Here is a 19,223-nt window from a genome sequence, read left to right as displayed (position 1 = left end):
AAGTTTCTTGGCAAGATGGGCATCCTGAAGACCCTGAAATCAATGTTTATTTTTTTTTGTCATGAGTGAAAGAAGGAAAAAGTAAATATTTACCATGTTCTCAGGCTTTTAAGATATGGCTTATAAAATGTGTAATATTTACCAGGATATTACACATTTTTCTGCAGTTTTCCAGTGGACCTGCCTATGGAATACTGAAAACGTAATTCTATAAAAAATATTCCTAGAGACGTACTCAGTTATTTTAAAAAGAGGCAGTGGGGAGAGGCTTTTAATTATTCTGACAAGATCCTTCTGCTAGTGGTTGCCAAAATTGAGGCTATTTAAAGTGTGCCATCCACCCAAACATGACTCTAAGAAAAATAGCCATAGTCTACGTCTAAAGTATGAAGACCACACGATCTCTTCCCAATTCTCAGTGATACATGTACTGTTGAAGGAATTGAAAATTTTGCTCTTTTGCCAATGAGTGCACAAATCTAAAATATTTTATTATAAAAGATACCTGAATTTAAATTTCTTTTGAACACCCAATGGGAAGAAATATGTACAATATAAAATAGAAGTTTCATTTGCCTTTGACTGAAGTTTGTGCTGTATTCAAAAAGGAAAGATTTCTATCTAAATTTTAAGTAAAAGCTCAATATTGGAGCTATATAAAAATCTTAAGGCTCATTGGCAAAGATACTGATAAATTGTCATAGAGGAAAAGTACATGGCTTTTTTTTTTTTTTTTAATGATTCCTGCTTGATTGACTTGGTTTCTCAATGTGTGAAAATTGGTCAGCCAAAAAAATGTCAGATTTAAAGGGAATCTCCAACCATGGAAGGATCATATCCAAGGTCTTAATTTAAGGTTATATTCTGCCTTATTCTGAGATCCGGAAGATTTAGCGCTAGTCAGACCTGTGGAAAATGCCATTAAATATAAGTGCTTACAGAAGGATTCTTGGGGCTAGTGCTTTCAGAGTGGTAAAATGGGTTTACATTACCATGCCACCTTAGAACATTTCAGTTTTGCTACCCAGAGAGGATTTTTTGTTTGTTTGATTTTATCAAAGTGAGGTTTAACATGTTTTTCAGACTCTCCCATTTGGGAGAAGAAAGCTGGGTCCAGATAAATTGTTTAAAATGCCGCAATCTTGCTTGCTTCTCGAACACCACTCAAATATGCCCCTGTAACAGTTTGTGGAAAATGCCTGTTTGTTGCCTGTAAAAAAAAAAAATAATTGTATAATTTGAGACCATGTATAAAGAATTTAGATGAAAATCAAAAGGTAAATACAAACTTACACTTTCTCTGATCCTCCTAAAATAAAGATTGTTGTCGCTCCTGTGTGCTCACATGAACACTACTCACCCATCCATAGCACCATGTTTCACCAAATTCATTCTACAATATAGTCAGTGCTCCCGTGAAGTACTGTGTGACATTCATTAAGATATTTTCTATGTATGCCAGGTGCTGGAGTTAAGGATAATAAGACACAGTCCCGTCCCATCAGACAATCTTAGTTGTTAAAATCAGTGATAAGTAAAACAAGCACAAAAAGTGAATCACAGTTCATCCACGGCTGGAGTTTTGCTAGATGGGTATAACAGAAAGTTGGGTTACTCCAAGGATAGATCAGTTCAACAGGAAGGGAAAAGACAAAAGGTGAGGACTGTCAACAGGAGAAACTCACTTTCAAGGAGGTTATAGTGGGAACAGAATAAGCAAACCAGGAGGACAGGAAACTTGAATTCATGACCGTTAGGTATTAAAGACAAGGTCTGGGATGTGGTTATGGGGAAAAGTAGCTGAAATGGGGGTTGAGTAGGTCATAGAAAAGGAAGGATAGGGCTTCCCTTGTGGTGCAGTGGTTAAGAATCTGCCTGCCAATGCAGGGGATACGGGTTCGAGCCCTGGTCTGGGAAGATCCCACATGCCACGGAGCAACTAAGCCCGTGCGCCACAACTACTGAGCCCACGTGCCACAACTATTGAAGCCTGCGCGCCTAAAGCCCGTGCTCCGCAACAAGAGAAGCCACCGCAATGAGATGCCCGTGCACCGCAACGAAGAGTAGCCCCCGCTCGACGCAACTAAAGAAAGCCCGTGCACAGCAACGAAGACCCAATGCAGCCAAAAATAAATAAATAAATAAAAAGAAAAGGGAGGATAAGAAACAGATGAAGTTCCACGTGAACTAATTTAGGTTCCATGTCACCTAAACTGATGAATGGAATGGAAAACATCCAGGTGCCAAAGACTTTAATAAATGGGGGAATGACCAGGAGGCCAGTAGGAATACAATTACAGGGGGAGAGAGTCACAGAGTGACAGAAACTTCAAAGAAATGGCTTTTATAAGAAGATGAGGTAACAACTGTATCAAAGCAGCAAAGGAAAGTCAAAAACTTCCAAACCCTGCTCATGACCCTTTGGCCCATTAGTCTAATAGGGCCATCTCTTGGAAGCAGTTCACAGCTGTTGCCTGGAATGCAACCATTACGCTCTGTTCCTACCAAGTTGGCTCTTCACAGGCCAAGGAGGAATCAAAGACAGCTGTTTTTAAAATTACATTCTTTTGTAAAAATTCAAAAACCCTGAAGCGAAAAAATTAAAAACACTATTTTAGATGAACCAGGAAGGCCTGTATAACCCCAAACTATAATATACAAAGTATGAAGGCAGATCAAAGAGTGCTGAGAATTCACTTTATTCTGCTAAACTGGGTGGATGTGTGTGGGGGGATGGGAAATAGCAAAGGGAAACCAATTCACCCTGAAAAATCCTTTATAAATCTCAGCCATTGGTGCCATCATGAAGGCAGAGGCTTGGCAAGGGTGAAAAACTGAGGATTGGTTTAAAAGACTATGAAGAGTGGGACTTCCCTGGTGGTGCAGTGGTTAAGAATCCGCCTGCCAATGCAGGGAACACAGGTGCGATCCCTGGTCCGAGAAGATCCCACATGCTGCGGAGCAACTAAGAAACAACTACTGAGCCTACAACTACTGAGCCACAACTACTGAGCCTGTGCTCTCGAGCCTGTGCTCCACAACAAGAGAAGCCACCGCAATGAGAAGCCCATGCACTGCAACGAAGAGTAGCCCCCCGCTCGCCGCAACTAGAGAAAGCCTATGCGCAGCAACGAAGATGCAACGTGGCCAAAAAAAATAAAAAAAGACTTTGAAGAGCAATTTGGTCCCTCATCAGGTTCCCCACTCCCCCTACTGCAACCCCCAGGAGTTCTGAGGTACAGGGCAGGGGTGAGGTGCCAAACAAGATGCAATTAAGTATAACTAAGAGTGAGGCTTCGAGTTCCCAGAATGCCAGGAGGTGAGCCTCTATCATGCAAACGAGAAACTAAGAGAAAAGAGCTAGAGATAGATCCCGATGTTTGGGCCCCCAACCTCCAGTTGACAAGCTTGCTGGAACTTTCAGTTGGCTTTTTAAAAAGTGCCTCACTCAAATCTGAACAGTCAAGGACTGGACATTCGGACATATGGGAGGCAAAGGCTAAAGTAAACAAAATAGGAACTCGGGAGCCATGTAAGGAACAAGTTACGAAGCAAGAAGAAAATGCTACCAAAAAGGAATAATCTTAGAACAAGAAAGTGCTCATAAAGTAAAGGAGCCAAAGTTTAAAAAAATCGACTCAAGGGTTAGAATATAAAAAACAGCAAAGAGTAACAGCAAAGAAGATTAGATAATCAATTCAACAGTTCCAATATATGAAATAGAAGATGTAGAAATAAGAGAAAAAATGTAGGAATGAAATGAGCAGAGTAAAAAAAATCTAGAGGACGAAGGACATGAGCTCCAAGATTATAAGGAATGCAAAAAAAAGGCACAGAAAGGATTAGGAATTAGAACAGCAAAACATTTCTCAACAGAAGTAAATCAAGAAAGAAGAAAGGCTGACTTCACACCTATTAGGATGGCCATTATAAAAAAAATAGAAAATAGTGTTGATGAGGATGTGGAGAAACTGGAACCCTTGTGTGCTGTTGGTGGGAAGGTAAAGTGGTGCAGCTGCTGTGGAAAAGAGTGTGGTGGTTCCTCAAAAAACTAAAAACAGAATTAAAATATGAGCCAGCAATTCCACTTCTGGGTATACACCCAAAATAACTGAAAGCAGGTTCTCGAAGAAATATTTGTACACCCAGGTTCATAGCAGCATTATTCACAATAGCCAAAAAAGACAGAAGCAACTCAGGTGTCCATGACAGATGAACAGATAAGCTAAATGTGATAGGTGCATATAATGGAATATTATTTAGTCTTAAAAAAGAAGGATATTCTGACACATGCCACAACATGGATGAAACTTGAGGGCATTATGCTAAGCGAAATTAGCCAGTCACAAAAGGACAAATACTCTATGATTCCACTTATATGATGAGGTACCTAGAACAAATTCAGAGAGAGAGACACTAAGTTGAATGGTGTTTGCTGGGAGCTGGGGGAGGGGGAGTTGTACACAGTTTGGGTTCTGCAGTATAAAAATGTCCTGGAGATGGATGGTAGCAATGGTTGTGCAACAGTGTGGATGTATTTAACGCCACTTAACTGGACACTTGAAGATAGTTAAGGTGGTAAATTTTGTTATGTGTTGTTTGCCACAATTTTAAAAATAAATATTGAAAAAAAGAAAAAAGAGAGGGATCTAGGAAATAAGAACCCCAACCCTGGAAAGTGGTAAGGAGGAGTCCTGGGAGGATAGCTCTGCAGGAGTCCCCGGGATCAACCAGTGCAGCCTGGAGCAGAGGGAAGATGCCAGGAAAGGGGGGTTTGAGAAACAGAACCTACATGCCGGCCAGAGGGATTCAACTGTGAATTAGAGACGACTCAAGAAGGGGGGAGGCTTTGGAATTTCCTGGCGGTCCAATGGTTAAGACTCTGTGCTTCCACTGCAGGGGGCACGGGTTCCATCCCTGGTCTGGGAACTAAGAGTCGTGTGTACAACGTGGCCAAAAAAAAAAAAGAGTGGGGAGGCTTAAGGAGTGGTGTAAAAAGAATTAAGCTAGTGAAAAAAGAGGCCATTATGACCGAAGAGAAAACAGCTGTGTAAGAAAGGAATCAGTGAACGCCTTCCTTCCTGGCTCAGCAGTAAGCAGCCACACCATACAAGCACTGACACCAATTTAGTTAGAAGTGTGAAATAACCAGGGTGGGCTAAACCTTTAACCTGATAGGAAGTCGAGAGATAATGTCTAACTTCTTAAATCAGAAGACAACAATATAAAAATCTTAAAGCATGAAGTAAATTCCAGAAGAAACAGGAGAAAGAGTTAAAAATGGCTGCTCGGGGAGTTTGAGGAGGATGCTGTCAGGGTACCTGCTGCTTGTTGCCGTAAGACTTTTGACGGTATTTGATGTTGCTTTTAAACTCTGGACATAGATCACTTTAATTAAAAGCAAGTGATCAAAATGAAAGCAATCGGGGTCGGCGTCCCTGTACACACCTCGCCAGCAAAAAAAATGGTTCCTTGTATTTCCTCAGCAAGGATGTCGTAGGCCTCACCACTGCCCCCTGTCTTCACGAAGCTGTATGCCATCTGGATCCAGGGGTCTGTGCTCCACCGGGTGACAAAACACTTCGTGGGATCTGGGACTTCCTGTGTCAAGTAAAAGGAATTGGAAAACGGGATCAAGAAGGGACTTAGACTTGATGCAACCCAACGTATACAGTTACAGTTCTTCCTCCATCTAGAAAGTGAGTTAATCCCTGTAGCATTCTGAGCCAGCAGTTCTCAGCATGACCCTCCAGCCCCCTTGCTGCTGTGCCCAGGCGCCCTCTCTGTGCATTTTCCTCTATCGCTGCCCCATCTCTCTGACCTTCCCCAGCATACACACATCTCCTCACTTTAACACTTTATCCTTCCGCCAGAGATGCTTTCTCCCACCTACCAGGGGCCATCACCAACGGCTAAGAGTGCAGGCATTTCCCTTCCCATCGCCTGAAACGTGCTGGACCAGGGGAGGAAAGGGACGGGCAGGGTCTTAGGGCCTCTAACTGGAATTCTCAACAGGCTTCTCCACAAAACAGCTACACAGGTTAGGTTTCACTCTACGTTTCAAATAATTTTCTAGGCTGACCTCTGCCAAGTGCCACTGTGAAATAGATTTCTACGGAACCTGTGTTAAGTTCCAAATAACTGATTTGAAAACAAATTTTTGAACAAAAGCCCCAAGCTAATAAGAACTACTGTGAGATAGAATCACATCATGTAAAATAAGCGATACCGCGAGGGCCCCCCTCTCTTGAATGTATGTAACATTTGAGGCATTTTCATTTCTTTGTACTTCTGCTCCTTTATTTGAAAAAGTGACATGTCACGCCATTTATACCTCTCCAGAGATTGTGAGATTTAGTAAATTGGCAAATAGAAAGTACCTGGAGCTTCTTGGAATAAAGGGAGAGAAGAGACTCGCTGTGGGGTACAGAGAATTCTGGACAATGTCCCTTTGATTGGAAAACTGTCATCAAAGCTTGCTAGGGTTTGGGTAAATACAGAATCTGTGGAAAATGCTGAGGCTTTTACCTCCTTAGGAAAGAATGGGGATGTGCATGATGTGAGACAAAAGGAAGGAAGACAACCATGTAAAAGGAGGAATGGGGTACTATTATGGGCTGCACTGTGTCCCCCCCAAATTCAGATGATGAAACCCTAACCCCCAGTACCTCAGAACGTGACTGTATTTGAGATGGGGCCTTTGAAGAGGTAATTAAGTCAAAATGGGATCATTAGGGTGGACCTTAATCCAGTGTGACAGGTGTCCTTCTAAGAAGAGAGGATTAGAACACAGACAAGAGACAGAGCTGCACCCATGTGAGGACACAGGGGGAAGGCAGCCATCTGTGAGCCAAGGAGAGAGGCCTCAGGAGAAACCAACCCCTCGATCTGGCGACACCTTGATCTTGGACTTCTAGCCTCCAGAATTGTGAGAAAATAAATTTCTGTTGCTTGAACTACCCAGTTTGTGGCATTTTGTTATGGCGGCCTGAGCAAACTAATCCAGGTACTTAAGTGGAAAGTTGGATACTGAAAGAAATAAGAAGAATGTGGTCCACTGCCTCAAGCCCCTTCATTTCTGGTATTGATGGATTAGCTTTGGGTTCAAACCACTCCGAAGAGTGAAGTTAGCAGCAAGCGTGTCTTTCTCTTTTTTTTTTTTTTAACATCTTTATTGGAGTATAATTGCTTTACAATGGTGTGTTAGTTTCTGCTGTATAACAATGTGAATCAGCTATACGCATACGTATATCCCCATATCCCCTCCCTCTTGCGTCTCCCTCCCACCCCCCAATCCCACCCCTCTAGGTGGTCACAAAGCACCGAGCTGATCTCCCTGTGCTATGTGGCTAGTCTTTCTCTTTTCAAAGAGGGGTGTCTGACCTGCTCCTTGAAGAGCTCGCGCAGGGTGGCCATGCACTGTTGCAGCACCTGCTTGTCCTCCAGGCTCCTGACGGCAGCCACCGCCTCCCCCGCGATCACCGACATCAACACGCTGTGCTGCTTCTGGACACGTGACGGGAAAAGCACTTTACACTTTGCACTTCGGGCACCAAAGTCTCTAGACGCACAGTTCCAAACAGAGAAGGACCTCATTCTCACATCAAATGTCATCATTTCCTACTGTCCTGTAGCCTCCTTTCCATCACCCAGGCCACACATACTCATTATTCATTTACGCATTTTATTGTTCCCTGCTGGAAAAACTCCGGAAGTCATGTAAATATCAAATTCCGGGTTCTCTTGGCTTTTTCCTTCTAAGAACTTGTTTTAGAAGAAGTAGAATGACATTGAGAAAGGAAGTCTGCCGATCAAATAATGGGAAAAAACCTCCTCAAACAGTAAGGACATTTTGCCCTTGGCTCCCACGTGGAACCTTTGAAGATAAAGTGTCTTGGAACAAAGAGGCAGGAGGAAAAACAACTGTGATTCTTTGGCAGGACATCACCACAACTGTCACTTGCAAGCCCCAGGTATGTCCTCTCCTTGTCTTCCTTCCCCCACCGATCACATCTACCGACTCCCAGACCCGCCCTCACCTGCGCCAGTCATATCCCACCCCTCACCAGGGCTCCCTGGCGGACTCTTGGGGAGTACATTTCAAGTACCACTCGTTACTGTGCTGACACCAATTCTCCCTAAAAGGAATCCTTCCATCAGCCTGAAATAACACATTTCCACAGCAACAAATTCATTTCCCAGGGAGCAATATTAGTACTTTAAGAAAATATGGCAGATATTGGGGCTCCTTTCCTACAGGAAAATGTCCCATCCAAGTGTCCCCCCAGAATATAAACAGACATCTGGAGTGTCTACAATGTCCATTAGTTCCTGGGCTTGACACACGAGTCGTTACCAAACCAAATTCTAAACTGTAATAACGGAATTCAAACCACATTCCACCAATGATTTTACCTGGGGATCCATGTCATAGAACACGGCAAAAAGCCCTCGCTTGCTGGCACTAGGAGGAACGTGACCAAAAAAGTCAGCCCCTTGAACTTTACTGTCCCAAAATCTATAGGGAAATTGCAAGGCAATCTGGAAAGCGAGCAAGAGAAAGGTGGTTAACAGCTTCTTGAAATCAAAAGTACAGCAATCTCTAAGAAGCCACCTATAGCTCTTAAATACTTCAATTAAAAAAAAAAAGATGTTCAAAAAACTCAAACATTTCTAAATACTCCCTTTCCATTCTCCTACCTCCTTTGTTCCCTTTGTGACCATCTGGCTTTTTATGCCATTCAGTCCTGTACTCCCACAGATAATGGTGGGAACCACTGACAACCTCTAGGCTAATCTGAAGACGCAGAGCATCCCCGAGACCTGGTCTTGAACCTTCCGTCCATGAGATAAATTCTTACTAATCATAGGTCTGCTGGTATCTACTGTAGCACTGAGAGATTCTGCTAAAGGAGCTTTTCAAGGCAAAGGAAGTATAAAGCACTCTCGTCACTGGGGCTAATTAGTGCAGGGTAGACATGGAGAGCAGAAAAATAAAAAAGAATTGCTTATTTATATACCCAGTTCAAATTCTGAATAACAAGAGTCATTCTCCTAAAATCAAAACTCACAGACCTTAGCCAGCTCTCCTCTTTTTGTTTTGTTAATATCCTTTTATATTCTTCATGAACAATTACTCAAAGGAAATCTTCGAATTTGATTTGGATTCAAAAATTACCTGCTACTTCCCAATATCAGAAGTTAAGGAACCCCTGTCATCTGATACTCATCTCTCTAGTTCTGAGGCTTAAGTAATTCAGTTACCTTTTCAATGATACCTGCACCTAAGCTGTTGATAGCCTTCATCTTCTTGTCTGACAATGGTGGATTAAACTGAAGGGAACCTTTCTGCAGTAAGGCCAGGGGCACAGTCACTAACACCTGTGGGAAATAATGAACAGTTAACATACAAACAGCAACTGAATCTAATACTCAGTGGGTTCATTTCCAGGAAAATCTTAATGCCTAAAGAACTGCCCCCCCCTTTTTATTGCCAGTTATGAGATTATCAACATCTTATGTTGTTACACTGGTAAGGAGAATAACTGCCATGTACAGTTGTGCAGGCTGTTCACTGCACAAGAGTGGACTGGCTGAGCAGAAGCAACATTCATATGGAGGAATCTGCATTAAGGTTTTTTTTGTTTTTTTTTTTAAAGATTTATTGATTGATTGATTGATTGATTGATTGCTATGTTGGGTCTTCGTTTCTGTGCTAGGGCTTTCTCTAGTTGCGGCAATCAGGGGCCACTCTTCATCGCGGTGCGTGGGCCTCTCACTATCGCGGCCTCTCTTGTTGCAGAGCACAGGCTCCAGACGCGCAGGCTCAGTAGTTGTGGCTCACGGGCCTAGCTGCTCCGCGGCATGTGGGATCTTCCCAGACCAGGGCTCGAACCCGTGTCCCCTGCATTGGCAGGCAGATTCTCAACCACTGCGCCACCAGGGAAGCCCTGCATTAAGGTTTTGATGCATTAATAACCCTGGGTAAGAAGAGTCAGCAGATCTCAATCCTGAAAAGCAATGCTGTAAGAGGAAATAGCCCTAAATACAGAGGCAGGAGAACTAGATTTTGTGTATCATTCTTGACACTTTCTAATGTGTGGCCAAGGTAATACCTGCCCTACTAACCTTAAAGGATTGGGGAAATGCTTAAAACTAAAACTCTTACAATATACATCAGTATGCTTCATAAATGGTAAAGCACATCACAAACATTAGGGATTATTATAATCATGTAAAGCCACATACCTATTTTTTAAAAGGAGGAAGCAATTTATGGCAGGTTTTCAACTAGTTTACAGAATCATTTAGAGCCTCCAAGAACAACTCACAAAACCAGACCATCAAAGAGAGCTGCTGTCTCTCCATACAATCAAGAAATTTCTGGTGAACTAAATGCTGAACAATCATCGACAGGAAGACACTAGAACTCACCAAAAAAGATACCCCATACCCAAAGACAGAGGAGAAGTCGCAGTGAGATGGTAGGAGGGGTGCAATCACAATAAAATCACATCCCATAACTGCTGGGTGGGTGACTCACAAACTGGAGAACACTTATACCACAGAAGTCTACCCACTGGAGTGAAGGTTCTAAGCCCCATGTCAGGTTTCCCAACCTGGGGGTCCAGCAATGGGAGGAGGAATTTCTAGAGAATCAGACTTTGAGGGGTAGCGGGATTTGACTGCAGGACTTCAACAGGACTATGGGAAACAGAGACTCCACTCCTGGAGGGCACACACAAAGTAGTGTGTGCATCAGGACCCAGGGGAAGGAGCAGTGACCCCATAGGAGACTGCACCAGACCTACCTGCTAGTGTTGGAGGGTCTCCTGCAGAGACGGGGGGTGGCTGTGGCTCACTGTGAGGACAAGGACACTGGCAGCGGAAGTTCTGGGAAGTACTCCTTGGCGTGAGTCCTCCCAGAGTCCACCATTAGCCCCACCAAAGAGCCGGGTAGGCTCCAGTGCTAGGTTGCCTCAGGCCAAACAACCAACAGGGAGGGAACCAAGCCCCACCCATCAGCAGACAAGCAGATTAAAGTTTTACTGAGCTCTGCTCACCAGAGCAACACCCAGCTCTTCCCACCCCCAGTCCCTCCCATCAGGAAGCTTGCACAAGCCTCTTAGATAGCCTAATCCACCATAGGGCAGACAGCAGAAGCAAGAACTACAATCCTGCAGCCTGTGGAACAAAAACCACATTCACAGAAAGATAGACAAGATGAAAAGGCAGAGGGCTATGTACCAGATGAAGGAACAAGATAAAACCCCAGAAAAACAACTAAATGAAGTGGAGATAGGCAACCTTCCAGAAAAAGAATTCAGAATAATGACAGTGAAGATGATCCAGGACCTCGGAAAAAGAATGGAGGCAAAGATCGAGAAGATGCAAGAAATGTTTAACAAAGACCTAGAAGAATTAAAAAACAAACACCTAGAAGAATTAAAGAACAAACAAACAGAGATGAACAATACAATAACTGAAATGAAAAATACACTAGAAGGAATCAATAGCAGTATAACTGAGGCAGAAGAATGGATAAGTGACCTGGAAGACAGAATGGTGGAATAAACAGCCATGGAACAGAATAAAGAAAAAAGAATGAAAAGAAATGAAGACAGCCTAAGAGGCCTCTGGGACAACATTAAATGCAACAACATTCACATTATAGGGGTCCCAGAAGGAGAAGAGAGAGAGAAAGGACCCAAGAAAATATTTGAAGAGATTATAGTCAAAAATTTCCCTAACATGGGAAAGGAAATAGCCACCCAAGTCCAGGAAGCACAGAGAGTCCCAGGCAGGATAAACCCAAGGAGAAACACGCCAAGACACATAGTAATCAAACAGACAAAAATTAAAGACACAGAAAAATTATTGAAAGCAACAAGGGAAAAACGACAAATAACATACAAGGGAACTCCCATAAGGTTAACAGCTGATTTCTCAGCAGAAACTCTACAAGCCAGAAGAGAGTGGCATGATATATTTAAAGTGATGAAAGGGAAGAACCTACAACCAAGATTACTCTACCTGGCAAGGATCTCATTCAGATTTGACAGAGAAATCAAAAGCTTTACAGACAAGCAAAAGCTAAGAGAATTCAGCACCACCAAACCAGCTGTACAACAAATGCTAAAGGAACTTCTCTAAGTGGGAAACACAAGAGAAGAAAAGGACCTACAAAAACAAACCCAAAACAATTAAGAAAATGGTTATAGGAACATACATACCGATAATTACCTTAAATGTGAATGGATTAAATGCTCCAACCAAAAGACACAGGTTTGCTGAATGGATACAAAAACAAGACCCATCTGTATGCTGTCTACAAGAGACCCACTTCAGACCTAGGGACACATACAGACTGAAAGTGAAAGGACGCAAAAAGAATTCCATGCAAATGGAAATCAAAAGAAAGCTGGAGTAGCAATTCTCATATCAGACAAAATAGACTTTAAAATAAAGACTATTACAAGAGACAAAGAAGGACACTACATAATGATCAAGGGATCAATCCAAGAAGAAGATATAACAACTGTAAATATTTATGCACCCACCATAGGAGCACCTCAATACATAAGGCAACTGCTAACAGCTATAAGAGAGGAAATCGACAGTAACACAATAATAGTGGGGGACTTTAACACCTCACTTACACCAATGCACAGATCATCCAGACAGAAAATTAATAAGGAAACACAAGCTTTAAATGACACAATAGACCAGATAGATTTAATTGATATTTATAGGACATTCCACCCCAAAACAGCAGATTACACTTTCTTCTCAAGTGCACACAGAACATTCTCCAGGATAGATCATATCCTGGGTCACAAATCAAGCCTCGGTAAATTTAAGAAAATTGAAATCATATCAAGCAACTTTTCTGACCACAACGCTATGAGATTAGAAGTCAATTACAGGGAGAAAAATGTAAAAAACACAAACACATGGAGGTTAAACAATACGTTACTAAATAACCAAGAGATCACTGAAGAAATCAAAGAGGAAATCAAAAAATACCTAGAGACAAATGACAACGAAAACACGATGATCCAAAACCTATGGGATGCAGCAAAAGCAGTTCTAAGAGGGAAGTTTATAGCAATACAATCTTACCTCAAGAAACAAGAAACATCTCAAATAAACAACCTAACCTTACACCTAAAGGAACTAGAGAAAGAAGAACAAAGCCCAAAGTTAGTAGAAGGAAAGAAATCATAAAGATCAGATCAAAAATAAATGAAATAGAAACAAAGAAAACAATAGCAAAGATCAATAAAACTAAAAGCTGGTTCTTTGAGAAGATAAACAAAATTGATAAACCTTTAGCCAGACTCATCGAGAAAAAGAGGGAGAGGACTCAAATCAATAAAATTAGAAATGAAAAAGGAGACGTTACAACGGACACCGCAGAAATACAAAGCATCATAAGAGACTACTACAAGCAACTCTATGCCAATAAAATGGACAACCCGGAAGAAATGGACAAATTCTTAGGAAGGTATAACCTTCCAAGACTGCACCAGAAAGAACAGAAAATATGAACAGACCAATCACAAGCACTGAAACTGAAACTGTGATTAAAAATCTTCAAACAAACAAAAGTCCAGGACCAGATGGCTTCAAAGGTGAATTCTATCAAACATTCTGAGAAGAGCTAACACCCATCCTTCTCAAACTCTTTCCAAAAAATTGCAGAGGAAGGAACACTCCCAAACTCATTCTATGAGGCCACCATCACCCTGATACCAAAACCAGACAAAGATACTACCAAAAAAGAAAATTACAGACCAATATCACTGATGAATATAGATTGAAAAATCCTCAACAAAATACTAGCAAATAGAATCCAACAACACATTAAAAGGATCATACACCATGATCAAGTGGGATTTATCCCAAGGATGCAAGGATTCTTCAGTATACGCAAATCAATCAATGTGATACACGATATTAACAAACTGAAGAATAAAAACCATATGATCATCTCAATAGATTGCAGAAAAAGCTTTTGACAAAATTCAACACCCAGTTATGATAAAAACTCTCCAGAAAGTGGGCACAGAGGGAACCTACCTCAACATAATAAAGGCCATATACGACAAACCCACAGCAAACATCATTCTCAATGGTGAAAAACTGAAAGCATTTCCTCTAAGATCAGGAACAAGACAAGGATGTCCACTCTCACCACTACTATTCAACATAGTTTTGGAAGTCCTAGCCACGGCAATCAGAGAAGAAAAAGAAATAAAAGGAATACAAATTGGACAAGAAGTAGTAAAACTGTCACTGTTTGCAGATGACATGATACTATACATAGAGAATCCTAAAGATGCTACCAGAAAACTACCAGAGCTAATCAATGAATTTGGTAAAGTTGCAGGATGCAAAATTAATGCACAGAAATCTCTTGCATTCCTATACACTAACAATGAAAGATCAGAAAGAGAAATTAAGGATAGAATCCCATTCACCATTGCAACAAAAAGAATAAAATACCTAGGAATAAACCTACCTAAGGAGGTAAAAGACCTGTATACAGAAAACTATAAGACACTGATGAAAGAAATCAACGATGACACAAACAGATGGAGAGATATACCATGTTCTTGGATTGGAAGAATCAATATTGTGAAAATGACTATACTACCCAAAGCGATCTACAGATTCAATGCAATCCCTATCAAATTACCAATGGCATTTGTTACGGAGGTAGAATAAAAAATCTTAAAATTTGTAGGAGACACAAAAGATCCCGAATAGCCAAAGCCGTCTTGAGGGAAAAAAACCAGCTGGAGGAATCAGACTCCTTGACGTCCGACTATACTACAAAGCTACAGTAATCAAGACAATATGGTACTGGCACAAAAACAGAAATATAGAATGGAATGGAACAGGATAGAAAGCCCAGAGATAAACCCACACACCTATGGTCAACTAATCTATGACAAAGGAGGCAAGGATATACAGTGGAGAAAAGACAGTCTCTTCAATAAGTGGTGCAGGGAAAACTGGACAGCTACATGTAAAAGAATGAAATTAGAACACTCCCTAAAACCATACATAAAAATAAACTCAAAATGGACTAAAGACCTAAATGTAAGACCGGACACTATAAAACTCTCAGAGGAAAACATAGGAAGAACACTCTTTGACATAAATCACAGCAAGATCTTTTTTGATCCACCTCCTAGAGTAATGGAAATAAAAACAAAAATAAACAAATGGGACCTAATGAAACTTCAAAGCTTTTGCACAGCAAAGGAAACTGTAAACAAGAAGAAAAGACAACCCTCAAAATGGGAGAAAATGTTTGCAAACGAATTAACAGACAAAGGATTAATCTCCAAAATATATAAACAGCTCATGCAGCTCAATACTAAAAAAACAAACAACCCAATCAGAAAATGGGCAGAAGACCTAAATAGACATTTCTCCAAAGAACACATACAGATGGCAAAGAAGCACATGAAAAGCTGCTCAACATCATTAATTATTAGAGACATGCAAATCAAAACTACAATGAGGTATCACCTCACACCAGTTAGTATGGGCATCATCAGAAAATCTACAAACAACAAATGCTGGAGAGCGTGTGGAGAAAAGGGAACCCTCTTGCACCGTTGGTGGGAATGTAAATTGATACAGCCACTATGGAGAACAGTATGGAGGTTCCTTAAAAAACTAAAAGTAGAATTACCAAATGACCCAGCAATCCCACTACTGGGCATATACCCTGAGAAAACCATAATTCAAAAAGAGTTATGTACCACAATGTTCATTGCAGCACTATTTACAATAGCCAGGTCATGGAAGCAACCTAAATGCCCATCGACAGACGAATGGACAAAGAAGATGTGGTACATCTATACAATGGAATATTACTCAGCCATAAAAAGGAACGACATTGGGGCATTTGTAGAGATGTGGATGGATCTAGAGACTGTCATACAGAGTGAAGTAAGTCAGAAAGAGAAAAACAAATATCATATAGTAACGCATATATGTGGAATATAGAAAAATGGTACAGATGAACCGGTTTGCAGGGCAGAAATAGAGACACAGATGTAGAGAACAAATGTATGGACACCAAGGGGGGAAAGCGGCGGGGGGTGGCGGTGGTGGTGGGATGAATTGGGAGATTGGGATTGACATGTATACACTGATGTGTATAAAACAGATAACTAATTTGAAAAAAAAAAAAGAAAAAGAAATTTCTGGCTCCAGAACCATGTTACCACTGTCACAATCAGGAGCCATTACTACGGCTACCAGCTCCAGAAACATGCCACTTATCGAACAAGCTGCACCAGCAAAAGGGATACCTCATGCCCTGGCTCTTGACTCCCAGGTAGTAAATGAGTGGATCCTGGGACCTCTAATGTTCCGGCTGTGGAAGAACTCAACACCTAGACCATTTTGCTTGGCAGCAAAGGCAGCAGAAGTGAAGCAAAAGCCATACCACACCTCCCAAATCTCATGCGAGTACATCTGACTGGCTGGACCCAATTCATATTTAGACCCTCAGCTGCAAGGGAGCCTGGGAAATGTGTGTGTGTATGTGTGTACTTTCCATCATCTGTAGTACAGGATAACACAGTTGGATGAGAAAGGAGCTGAACACCGAGGACCATATCGATTGCTACCTTCATCAAAGATGTAGTCTATTGAAACCCCAACTCCAGGATCACAGGAAGTTCAGAGCTCTTCCTGTGATTTTGTCCCTATTTTCTGCCACGTGAAAATTTTATAAAATATAAAACATGTTCTCTCTCCTCAATGTGGTTATAGATAATAGCTACCATGCAACAAAAAAAAAAAGAAAAAAAGGAACAATTACCCTCTTGGGTATATAAGACTGTAAGTAAATAAGATCTAGATGTTTTCTTAATGACAAAAAAAAAAGCTTTCAGAAACACACAAACTCAGGTAAACAAATAGGCAAAAGATATAAACATACCCTGGTAAGGAACTAACGCTAGGTCTCAGTGGAAGCTGCCTAGACTGAATTACAGTTTGTTAAGTGTTTATCGGTGTATGCTGTTGGGTTGGAGATCTTTCACTTACAAGCTGGGGAAGCTTTCAATTGAAATTTTGTGATCTGTGCTGACTACTAAAAATAAACATATTTGCTTTCCTCATTTCAGAGCAGGCTTTGAATCACAGCCTGAAACTATGTTCTAGTTATTCTAAAGAGCCAGAATACAAAGAAAGAAAGCAAATATGCCTGGTCAGGGTCAGGCAGAGGGTGACCCAGCAGGGTAAGCACACCTAGCACGTTGTCTTAGATGAGAAGAGGCAAAGTCACAGAATACCAGAGGTTGAGCCATCAGCCGACTTCCAATTTTATAAGGTGATATTAAAAAATTTTTTTTACCACCAGGAAGAATATTAGATATTAGCCTGATTCTCACCTGGGGACTCACAGATAAGAACACTGTTGCCCAGTGGTTTAACTCTGGGCGCATGCTGGAATCACTTGGGAAGCTTTAAAAACACGACCAGACCGATTCAGCAAGAATCTCTGCAGGGTGGGGCTTGGCAACCTTTCTTTTTAAGCACCTCCCAGGTGATTCTAAGATGCAGCCAGGATGGAGAACTACTGCTAGTCCAAAGTCTATATGACTAATACTCACTATCCAGCTAGTAAATGGCAGGAATAATATGAGGAACCATCCCCCTGGACTCATACACTCTACCCCGTCTTTCCCATTTGACATGCAATCCTTCATTTCTGTATGAATATCACGGACTGTGAAATATTTTTTTAGCTAGCTGAAAAGCATAAAACACAGCTAGTTTAGGAACTAATGATGGTTCATCAATTACACTTTTTGGTAATCACTTCAGACATAACTAAATTTAAATAAATCTATGGGCTTGGGCTTCCCTGGTGGCGCAGTGGTTGAGAATCTGCCTGCCAATGCAGGGGACATGGGTTCGAGCCCTGGTCTGGGAAGATCCCACATGCCGCGGAGCACCTAGGCCCATGAGCCACAATTACTGAGCCTGCGCATCTGGAGCCTGTGCTCCATAACAAGAGAGGCCCACGCACCGTGATGAAGAGTGGCCCCCACTTGCCGCAACTAGAGAAAGCCCTCGCACAGAAACGAAGACCTAACACAGCCATAAATAAATAAATAAATAAATAAATAAAATTAAAAAAAAAAAATCTATGGGCTTTATTAATCCCCCTCCACCCCCAACACTTTATTTTCCAACACTACAGAACTCTCAGTGTGATTTCATATATTACATTACAGCACCTTTCACTGTCCGCCTACTAAAGCTGTTTACAAAAAATTCAAATGATATAAAAGTACTTCTGCCACTTTCAAGATAAAAATGCAGAGTGTTCTTGACCTGATTTAAAAAAAGTTTCCATGGTACAAAGACAAAAAACACCACCAACTTGGAAACCACTGAATTACACAAAGTAAAACAGGTTTTTAAAATGCAGGACTTCTCAGAGCCTTTAATGTGCTCTTATTTAACCCTAAACTTAGATTGTAGTATATAATACTTTACAAACTAATTTGGCCAAAGTTTTCTTCTCTTGTCAACTCTCAGAACTAATGTACCATAGAACCCACTCTGAGAAACACTATTCAGAATTCCATCTGCCATGAATCTATATAGTGTTTGAATAATTAAATCTGATTTGCATATCCACACACAACAAGTAGAGATACAGAGCTCTCCAGAGATCGAACAAGGCTCTGGGCAGATTGCCAAAGGCAAACTGCTTGGTGGAAAAGACTGGTCTCCCTTACTCCCAGGCCCCTAGCAGCACCTAGTGGAATCACAGTGCTTACCTTTTGTGCTGTACACTCTGTCCCATCTGTAGTGGTAACTTGCACTTCATCTCCAGAATAATCAATACTCTGTACCTGCTCAAGAAAAGCAGTTATGAAAAAGATAATGAGGGATGGAACCATATGATCCAGGATCCTTTCCAATTCTCTTATTATGGGAGTTTACATTTCCAAGGCTATGGGGAATCATTTCCTGGCATTCAGAGAACTAAACAACAGTTATTGCTACTTCAGGGAACTCTCACTCAGCCCCTTGATTATTAATGAAAATGCATCTCAGCCACTATTGTTTCCAAACAGCAGCAGCTACCTAATCGACAAGGATAATGTGACTGATCATTGTATCAAAAGTATTTGCAGACACTGGCTGAACATCAAAGCAGGCACCTGTCTGCTGTG

The 19,223-nt window shown here is 41.4% G+C and overlaps 1 protein-coding gene across 2 annotated transcripts in view; it reads right to left on the bottom strand.

The window, feature by feature from the left end:
• Positions 1-778: 778 nt before the first annotated feature.
• The window catches only part of KDM1B (lysine demethylase 1B), a 54,813-nt gene continuing 36,368 nt past the window's right edge, over positions 779-19,223 (bottom strand). For both annotated transcript variants that reach the window (XM_061194850.1, XM_061194851.1), the window contains 6 exons: positions 18,825-18,899; positions 9,265-9,381; positions 8,416-8,541; positions 7,384-7,506; positions 5,449-5,601; positions 779-1,210 (listed from right to left, as the gene is read on the bottom strand). In XM_061194850.1, coding sequence (XP_061050833.1) covers positions 1,127-1,210; positions 5,449-5,601; positions 7,384-7,506; positions 8,416-8,541; positions 9,265-9,381; positions 18,825-18,899 — 678 coding nt within the window. In that variant the 3' untranslated portion in view covers positions 779-1,126. The remainder of the gene's footprint in view (positions 1,211-5,448; positions 5,602-7,383; positions 7,507-8,415; positions 8,542-9,264; positions 9,382-18,824; positions 18,900-19,223) is intronic.

The sequence above is a fragment of the Eubalaena glacialis genome, chromosome 7, assembly GCF_028564815.1.
Source record: "Eubalaena glacialis isolate mEubGla1 chromosome 7, mEubGla1.1.hap2.+ XY, whole genome shotgun sequence".
In the NCBI taxonomy this organism is placed as follows: domain Eukaryota; kingdom Metazoa; phylum Chordata; class Mammalia; order Artiodactyla; family Balaenidae; genus Eubalaena; species Eubalaena glacialis.
The sequence above is the reverse complement of the archived record's forward strand: the minus strand, read 5'-3'. Positions and strand labels throughout refer to the sequence as shown.